Here is a 10,672-nt window from a genome sequence, read left to right on the forward strand (position 1 = left end):
ACCTCCCCTGTTTCAAGTTATGATCATTGTCTCTTGTTCTCCCACCATGCACCACTGAAAAGAGCCTGGCTCCATCTCCTTGATTACCTCCATGTAGGCACTGGGGACTGCTGTCTCTGCTCCAGGTCGAACAAGCCCAGCTCCCTCAGCCTCTCCTCACTGGGCAAGTTGACCATCTTGCCAGCGCTGCACTGAATTTCCTCATTTATAAATTTCTGCCTGGTTCTGGGGTCCCACCACTGTATTCAGTAATCCAGATGGGGTCTAACAAATTCCAAGTAAAGGGGATTAATCACTTCCCTCAGTCTCTGTCTGTGCCCCTTTCATACAGCCCAAGATGCTGTTGGCCTTCCTTGCTGCCAGGGCACGCTGCTTGCCCATGTCTAGCTCACTGCCCACTGGAATCCCCAGGCCTTTTCCAAAGAGCTGCTCCCCAGGCAGCCAGTCCCCAGCCTGCATTGTTGCAAGGGGTTCATTTGCTCTACATGCAGGATTTTATATTTGTTCTTGTTGAGTTTCATGAGGTTCTCATTGATCCCTTTCTCCAGCTTGTCTAGGCCCTGTTCTCAAGCATATTACCTGCTCCCCTCCCCATCTGGCGACATCTGCAAACTCAGTGAGAGGGCACTCTGTCTCTTCTCCCAGGTCACTGATGAAACAGGACAGATCCCAGGACAGACTCCTGTGGTAGTCCCCTTGTTACTGGTCTCCAGGCAGAGTGCAACATATTTTAACTACTAGACTCTAAGACCAGCCAGCTTTTCATCCATCTAGTAGTCCACCCATCTAGATTGTAACTTCCCAACCTGCATACAAGGATGCAGTGGGAGACGTCAAAAGCCTCGTTAAAGTCAAGGTAGATGATGTCCACTGCTCTCCCTTTATCCAAATATCTAGTCGTTTTGTCTCAGAAGATCCCTACAGCCAAGGCTGACTTTATTTTTTGAAGATAAAAAGCAGTCCTATTCTCACTGAGGCCAATATCTTAAATGAGTAGAGAGTCAGACAAACACTTTGGACACCAATGTTTGAATAGGGTTGAAGGGAGTAGAAACAAATTGTAGACCACTTTTTGATACAATCTGGAAGATACAGAAGGGAAGAAAATCTGACTCATATTCTGCCAGCAAATGTACTTGCAGTGGGATAAAGGACAGCATAAAAGCACATATTGCTGGCAAACTCCATATACAAGTCTTCAAATTGGCTTTCAGAACAGACTTCTCACCAGCAATGTGATAAGAAGACAACATACAATGACCATGGATCAGTTGTCTCATGGTAAGCGTACTATACTGGTGCTGTATTTGATGTTGTAACCAAAAAAAAAAAAAAAGAGAACTGTCACTGGCACAATAAAAGTGGCACTGACTTAATCATTCCAAGAACAGTCTAAATAAGTAGACTTGTGCATCATTGCTCCCACAAATACTGACTGCCTGTATTTCCAGCTGTACATTTCTTAAAATAATATGAAAATGTCCAACTGTCCAATTTCTGCTTTCAGTGTAACGAACTTGAGCAGCACCATTGCCCTGAATGGAATTACACCCTGGAACCAGAAATGTGAAGCACTAAGATCTCTCCTCTTCAGAGGTATGGACCGGACTTTCAGAACATCTTAAAGACCTTCTCAGATTGGAGAACATCCCTGTATAAGAAACATTCCTGCATAAGAAATGCTCAGGTCCCTGTTATAGGACCTTGGTCTCTTTTTGTCAGAATCCCTCTCCTCCATTTGTGTAAAATTAAAAACAAAAGCACTGCTACCACTTAAGTCTTCAAAACTGGAACATAAGTGGCAAACAACCTTGTGCTCTCTTTTTAAACAACGTCTTAGGGGGGTTCTCATAGCCTACAGTGGAAGACATTTTCTTTTTAAGTGACATCAAGTTCCAAGTAGCAATTTCCTATACATTTATATAAGTTACTTTCATTTAAATGAGCAAATTTTCTATACCTGAGAACAGTGTGGGTGTGTATGTCTCTTGCCTGTTACGACACAACAATATGAACCTGCTTCTGCTCACTATGATCAAAAGTCTGTTCAGTTTTTCTGCCTTTTGTTCAAGTAATTACACTTGCTCCATTCTGTAAATTTTATCTGGAGTGAATGGGCTCTCAAGATGAATGTCATATTATTCACTAGTTTTAATTACTTTTTAACTTTCATTTCTGATGGCTTTATATTTTAGCATATCAGAAGCTTCAAGTCTTGGATGAAGAAATTCCATTTAAAATTTTCATTTACATAAATAGATATATGAAAAAATAAATATGGAGATTCACAGTTCTGTATAAGAAAATAAGAGAGAAAAGCAATACTGTTTGAGCAATGGTTTATAGATTTACTGCAGAGGAACAGTCACAGAATCACAGAATGGTTGAGGTTGGAAGGGACCTTTGGAAATCATCTAGTCCAACACCCCTGCTCATGCAACCCCACTCAAGCAGTCCCAAAACCTGAGCAAAACCATGCTTCGGAAAATTATTTCAGATACATAATGTAAGAAGAGTGAGATTTACATCTCCTGACAAAAAAGTGAGTATATCAGTACTAATCCAAGCAGCAGAAATTCTTAGTCAAGCTGTCAAACTTGAACAATAAGGAACACCTTTTTTTTAAGAGCTGTTACTCCTAACCTTATTTAATCAAGCCTATTCTCCATTTACATAATTTCTTCAAAGAGCTGATGATAATACTTTGCCTTTTTCAATTTTTTTTTTAAGTAAATGTTTGTATCAAGTATCTCTTGACAGTGCTAAACAAGAAATTTTGCCTCCAAGAATGCATAAGAACTCTTTGAAAGCTTGGCCTCACTGCCAAAATTAAAGACTTTCTCCAGAGCCAATGGAAACATGCTTCCTTCATCAGCTTTATCTAGTGGGTGGAAACAGAATTCTCAGCCTAAAACTGTAATAGTGCATAAAATGATGGCAGTATGGTGGGCATTGCCCATTTCCATTATGTGCTATTTTAGGCAGGAATGGTTGGCCCTGCTGTAGCGATCCCTTGCCTCCACTGTCTTGACTTCTTTGTACTCTCTGATGCAGAGCTACGAGATCTGTGCAGTACCCCTTTCCAGTTGTCCTGGTGCTCTGGCGTCCTTCTGATGATGTTCATGGGCGAAGGACAGAGCATGTTACAAGATCTGACTTTAAACAGGCTGCAATAAAAACAGAATGTAAAGGCTGACAGCACTTACTGGTATGTGGTTGGACTGACATTGATGCGACGTGGGTGACTTCCTGACTCGAACTTGCTTGCAAGAGTGACGTTGTTTCCAAAGAGACAATAACGTGGCATTCTTACACCAACGACACCAGCCAGAACTGATCCTGAGTGAATGCCTATTCTCATCTGAAAAATCATGAGATCCATGTCAATCAGTGTCTCTTGTGCTGACCAAACTAATGTCATTAGCACTTATTTACAAGCTAGTCACAGCACCCCTTTCAAAGAAATAATAAACCAAAGAAGAAACAGTGAAAGTGGAAGAAAGTAGACTCTCCTGTCCCTCTAGCTTAAACCAGATACATTTAAAAATAAGAAAGAAGATGAACATGCTTTTCACTAAAACCATTTTTGTCTGCTTCTTCGAGGCACACTTACTGGAAACAGCCACTGTCAAAACAGGAATCTTAAACAGGACAGAAAGGGATGACCAAGAATTACTGCAATGTCAGTCATTTCATTAGACAGATAGATACATTACAGAGGGATACTTTTGCAACTAGTTTTAACACAGGCTTTAAAATAAGATACACATTTTCTCAAATTGGCAGAAGGAGTATGAAGTGGAGTGAATTAATATGGTATATAGTATTTATCTTTTTCATATTTGTTTTTTTCTTCCAAATTCCTCAAGGTCCAAGGCTGCTTTTTTCACTTTGTCAGATGGAGAGACATTGCAATGGTGAAGACGCTGAAGATTAAGACACAAGGGCTTTTAAAATCATTTTGTTAAAAAAAAAGAAAAAAAAGAAAAAAAGTTGGAATAAATCCCCAGCAAACTAAAAAAGCCATGTCTATTCTAGCAACCATTCTGCTGTAACTGTCTAAGATATGGAGAGTATACTGATCTAGAAAACATGGAGTCACGATCCAAGTTTCTTTCAGGGTGAATAATCAAAAAGAGAAGATTTATTCTGCACATATTTTAACAACCAATTGTGTTTGCCAAGAAAATCAGTTTTACAAATAGGGAAATCTCTTTCCCTTGTTAACTCTGCAACATTAAAAAAAAATCAAAAGCATATAGTTATATCTTGAGAGGATACTCTTACTCATAGCAACTGGACTGCTGCAAAACATGAGATAATGTGCAGAAGATAAATAGCAGCTACTAAAACAGACATAACAAAGGGTTTGATGGGGATTCAATCAATGAGCTACTAATAAAACTCTATACCTCACCAAGTCCTTTTACTCAGTTCACAGTTATTATCCCACTATGCTTTTGTCTGTCAATCCCTATATTTTTAATAACACAATAAATACTTGCTCAAATACAAACAAAAAATTAAATGACTTATTAGCTTGCATACCAGAATACACTGCTGGCAATTAATTGTTAGCTTTTTTTTATGTTAAGACAAATGCCAGCATTTTATAGCCTTGGTAGTCATGAAGTTCTAAGAACATGTGAGGTCCTACATTATTTCACTGACTGTAGTTCTTCCCATGCATCTAAGAATTTTAACATGCAGCCAAGCACCTTTTTCATTTTGTTCCTCTTTCTTTAACACATCACAGACATGGGTATAACAGCATATCCATTATATACTACGCCCAAGCCTAATCTAACAACATATCATTCTGCATTCAGTGGGATATTACTTACACCATTTCCACAGGCACCACAAAGCCTTCAGTACTCACAATAATGCTATTAATTACAGACTAGTTTTTTTAAAAAAATCTGTGAATAAATAGCACTTTCACTTAATTATGCTATCAAACTTTTAGTACAGTTTGGAAGGCAACTACTGAAATCCTTCAAATAGTCTATGCTACTGGGCCATGAAGGGGCCACAAACTTGCTTTGGCTGCGAACAACATCTGTTCAAACTCATCATATCTACATTATTTTGGTGATATCTTGGGGCATGAAGATTTACTGATTTTGTCACAACACACGTTTAAACTCTGTTGTTCATTTCCAATTAAAAGTGTTCCTGTTTTAGTAGTCCTTTCCATGTTAGTTAGGTAATGATTACTCATGTCAATACCTGCCCTCAGCAAATAATTAAGAGCAGACACAGTCTTGTTCACACAACAGCAAGTACGCTGTCAGCTTTTAGTAAATAACAAAGCAATTTTTTGCAATGTCTTGTTTTTGTGAGACGGGGGAAGGATTACTTATTTTGTACACAAGTTTAAGAGCACAGCTAGTGCTACCTATTTGTTCCACCACTGCCCTGCCTACTTATTAAAGGATCACAAACAAACCACTTACTGTGACCTCTTCTGGGGTACATTCAACCACACGTGAAGGCCAGATTGAAACTATAAGAAAAAGCACTAGCCTTGTTTTACTGTTGAAAAGGTGAGATGAGAGTATACATTAGATTGTAAGGAAGACCTGGTAGAAAAAAAAAGTATTATTTTGCAATGCATGCAATGAAAACTGAAATTGTTTGGGGGGGGGGCGTTCTACTTTAACTCCTAAAGTGCTTCCTCATACACATCCACATAGCTTTTTTTACCATTCTATGCTTCAGTGACAGAAGACTTTTATCAAGATTTTCAAATTCTTGGTTGCAAAAGTGTTAGGTTCTCTGAAAGAACTCAAACCCCACTCACACAGAAAGTGCTTTCAAGATCTTTCTCATGGTTGTCTCACTGAACAAGAAACTGGGGAGATGCCCTTTGTGGTTATGACTTCTCTGTAAGTGCCAAGGGAGCCAGCCACAGACCTTACAACGTCAAATGTTAGACTTGCTGAAAATAATAAAAGAAGATATATAGCTCTTGATATCAAATATTTTCCTTTGCCAGGTGATTGAATTTAAAGCCATGCCAACTTCTATGAAAATATTGAAGTGGGGAGCAAAAATAAATGGACAGGAAAGTAGAGGGCTTTCCTATTTATCACAGTGTGTATCCAAAGAGATAAAGAATACTCCTTGATTTGGCTGAATACATAGCATTTAGTGTTTTACCTTTTTAGAACCTGTACAAGGGTTTGTCCACCTAACTTTTGGTGCCCATGTAAAATGTTGTTGGTCATCAGGCATCAGATAATTCAGATCAACAGCACTTTCCAACAACAGCACTGCCGATCACCGAGACTGGATTAGTAATTAGCCTCAATGAAGAAAATACCATTTTCTGTAGTGCATTTGGTTTCCTTATAAGCCATGCTCCTACAATAAAAAGGTAGATGTTTTGACAAACACAGGTAAACCTACACAGCGCTACTGATGAGAGCATCAAAAACTGAATTTATCATTAGGTGCTGAGATTTAAGAAAATCATGAAAGTCAATGTATTTTTTGCTATTAAACCATATGGATAAATGCCTGATAGAAGACAAAATTACACGAAAAATGTCCCGAAAGAAAGCTCCTCCTGCTTCATTATTTTGTTCTCTACAACAAAAAGCCTGTAACGCTGATGCTATTTCCACAAAGTATTCCTGAGTGTGTCTTTTCATATCAAGAACAACCATTATATTGGTCATGTTTTGCTTTTTAGTGAACTATGTTTTTCATAACAATGTCTTTTCAGGATTTTATTTCATCTGCAACAAAATTATTTCTCCTCACTGAGTTGAAAAGTGTTGTGTAATAATTTAAGGGATTTTTTTTTTTTACAAAGGAAGGAAATTTGTGATCAAATTATTAGCAACAATACATTTATTTGGGGATATCACCTTCTCATGTTAACTTTGCAGCAAAATAAAATCTGCCTAGAGAACTTGTCTTGGAACAAGAGTCATAGTTTTATACATATAGTCATAATTCCCAGGCCTTATAGTACATACAGCCCTTATGGGTGCCTTCCCAAAACAGTAACCATTTAAGATTATTAACAACACATGAAAGGGAGATTAGGCAGCAACACAAGGATGCATTATTATCATAGCTATATTTATACATTTATGTACATTATACATGTTATACATATATAGTAGACATAAAACTTTATTTTACATTTATACTTAGAATGAGCATTTTTAATAAAATACATACTCTTCCTTTGTGCTGACTGCTCCTTTACCTGCCCTTAATTATTTGGCTAATGATAAAAGGAGAGCATATAAATGAGTCCAAGGCAGGAACTGGAAAATTTAGAGGCATTATGCATATATCTGGAAAGACAGCACTTTGGAAATTATCACAGAGAAGAAAAGACAGCTGTGAAAAGTCAAAAAATACCAGACCGCCATAGTTAAAGGACAGTGAAGGGATGGACAAAGGCAGAAGACATTTCTAGGGCATAAAATTTGAGGGGACAATGGGAAAAGAAACATGACCAGGTGTGAAAAAGAGCAAGAGACTTGTAAAAGAGCTTTTAGACAAAGAGGAGAAACTTGAACTAGCTGCAATGGAACAATTTACAGTGGAGAATGATAGGGAGAAGAAAGATCAATTAATTTGATCTTTGCAGCAGCTGTGGTAAAAGCGAGGTGGAGAAAAGTTGATGTGAGTGTCAGAATGATAAAAGAAAAGAAGCCTGCAATGATGAAGACAAAAAGACAATAGAGCTCTAGCTATGCAGATAAGAAAGCAAGCTTCCAAAAATATTATAGAAAAAGTAGCAATATTTGGATATGGCCCAAGGGTAAGGCAGAGGGAGCAGAAAAGGCTAATACCAGAGTGACCATAAGGATAGTGGCTGGGTCAACAGTGACAAATAAAGAAGGTTCATAAGAAAAGATAAGGAGCACTGAAGCTATAGTCATTCTCTGACATAATTTAACGGGGAAACATGTTGTAAGTTGAGTCAATGAGAATTGATAGACAAGACTGGACTGAGGGAGAAGAGTCAAGAACAAATAGGAACAACAATGATCAACATCAATATGTTTTGCTTTTCTGAACCGAGTGAATGGAAATTTCTGCTAATGTGTTTTTTCTGAAGTACTGAATCTTAGAAGAGTCACCACCTACATCTCTTCATTGCTAAAGCATGATTTTTACTTTTTTAAAGGCAAAAGTGCTAATTTTTTTAACCTGTTGTGTACTTTCCATCATTTCCCAAAGCTCCAGTGCCTTGTTAGGCACCATACTGAAAACAGAACTTTTCATTTCTAATACAGCCTATTGCAAGAGAGTTGAAAGTAAATGCTCTACTGAAAACTCACAGCACAGCTACATTTAGGGGGCACAGATATTTTAGAAAAAGTAAATTAATGCAGTCGTATGCATGAACTAAATTTCACAGTTACTAATTGATTCCTTAATAGCTTTCTCTGTTAAGCAGTACTTTCAAAACAGGCACAATCCAGTCATTTCCTTTATGTTCAAAGCTCATGAGAGTCTTCCTCTCTTGAAATCCTGCTGAAAAATGCATTCTCTCTTGCCTCTCCTCATTTTCTCATAGAAGTACTGAAGATTTTTTTTTTACATTAAATACAAATGGAAAGACACAGAAGATTAAAAAATTCTGTTCTACAGTCCAAGAGGTATTATTTGTTTCCTTAAAAACATTATATAAAACCTCCTCATATCTAAAATTTTAACCAAAACACAGTCATTGATACACTTGGTACATTGATAACCAAGAGAACACATTAAAATCCATATTTCTTTTTAGTCAATATTGAGACATTGTATTATAAGACTTAAAATTTCTTTCTTTTCTGCTTAAAGCTCAACTCATATCTACTGTTAAGGCTTAAGCTGTAATGATTCCTAAAAGAAAAACTAACTATTTTTTACTTATTCTTCAAACTTCTTAAGTGCATGGTGCTGTACAAATGTATCTGCAGATCTCTGCTACAAGGGCTAAAAATCTCTTTCAAAAAGAACAAACCCACATATAATTCAGAAGAAGAGAAAGGAGACATCAGGGAAAACTAGGTATCTTTCATGACAGGGGAAGGCATGAAGAACTGCATGAAAAGGTGAAATTGAAGAAGAAATTCTCAGGTGAAAAGAAAAGGCTCCTTGATGACTGTATTTAAATGCAGGACAGGAAAAAGAAAAGTCTGTGGGTATCTCTTTTTGTCTGCCAGTAAAGAGTAGTCTACTGTAACATACAAACAGCCCTTCCAGTTCAAACCAAAGGTGTATGTAACCTGCCTTCTGATAAGCACAGGGCTTTTGCCATGATCATTTTCAGAATTCTCTCTCGGCAACCAGCAATTTTTAGTTCAGGAATTTCCTGAACCAAAGGAAATCCTTTTTGTAAAGGTGTTGTTCACACTTCCTCATCAAATATGGACTATGATAATATTTTATAGGAATGGAAGTGGCTGCAATCAGCAGTACACGTACACATTCTTCCCACTACACACAGAGAGAAAAGGACCTTAATAAACAGTTCTCACACTCTGAAAAGCATATTCTCATACTAGAAAAAAAAAAAAATCTCAGATTGCCTCACAGGCTAGCTACATTCACAAGGACTCAAAATTCAGTTTCACAAAACTGCTTGCCTTACATAGACCCTGAACTGAAGAAGTAAGGGCAGACTGAGAAGTAGGTGACACAGTTTCCGAAGCAACCACAAGCAGGAGTAATCCATCAGTCAGCCAGCCTGGAGGATTTCAGGCTTGAACAGTGTGACTAACTGGCAGCTGCTCATGACTTTGTGCTGAGCTCGTAGCAGAGCTCATGGCTGATATGAGGCAGTACCTGTGTGGAAGTGTTTCCAGACACATGGAGGTCCCAAGACAGCAAAGCATTTAAATAAGTGTTCTGCTGGATCAGGACTTTAGACATTAACTTAGATAATTTTATCTGGATAATTGTAGACTATCATTTCTTAGAGGAATAAAGGACTCTTCATTTGCTGTTCTAACTTACTGAGTGACAATCTGTGTCTTGGTAAGGACCATCTCCCTTCCAGCCTTGTAGCAGTCCCATTCAGGACGGACAAAGTCACCTCCTGTGGAGTGTGTCATGTATTAGCCCATGATGCGCTGTCAGGTCCTTTCAAACAGAAGGTGCCAAATTCTGTAAGACTTTACGTTCTCCAATATTTGTAGCAGCTTCTACAGCAGTACTCTCTCTGAATCACAACAAATTGCCTTTACACAGGAACATTTATTTGTACAATGTATTAACACAAAATAGACTCTACAAAGCTCAGACCTCTAAAACCAAGGCCAAACACTGGTGAATCAAATGTGCCATTCTGCTCCTTCAAAGAGCTGCAGGTTGACAGGACTGACAGTTGTGCCCTGACATATGCTTTTGTGTGGGGGTTATCTGTATTCTTAGATAGATTTATAAATCACAGAATCGCTGAGGTTGGAAGGGGCCTCTGGAGATCATCTAGTCCAACCCCCCTGCTCAAGCAGGGTCACCTAGAGCACATTGCACAGGATTGCATCCAGGAGTGTTTTGAATAGCTCCAGAGAAGGAGACTCCACAACCTCTCTGGGCAACCTGTTCCAGTGCGCTGTCACCCTCACAGTGAAAAAGTTTTTCCTCATGTTCAGATGGAAGCGTCTGTGTTTCAGTTTGTGCCCGTTGCCTCGCATCCTGTCGCTCGGCA

The 10,672-nt window shown here is 38.3% G+C and overlaps 1 protein-coding gene across 1 annotated transcript in view; it reads right to left on the minus strand.

The window, feature by feature from the left end:
• Positions 1–3,202: 3,202 nt before the first annotated feature.
• The window catches only part of GUCY1A2 (guanylate cyclase 1 soluble subunit alpha 2), a 114,081-nt gene continuing 106,611 nt past the window's right edge, over positions 3,203–10,672 (minus strand). The window contains exon 4 of the mRNA XM_026081389.1: positions 3,203–3,361. Coding sequence (XP_025937174.1) covers positions 3,203–3,361 — 159 coding nt within the window. The remainder of the gene's footprint in view (positions 3,362–10,672) is intronic.

The sequence above is a fragment of the Apteryx rowi genome, unplaced genomic scaffold (genome assembly GCF_003343035.1).
Source record: "Apteryx rowi isolate R43461 unplaced genomic scaffold, aptRow1 scaffold_1165, whole genome shotgun sequence".
NCBI lineage: Eukaryota > Metazoa > Chordata > Aves > Apterygiformes > Apterygidae > Apteryx > Apteryx rowi.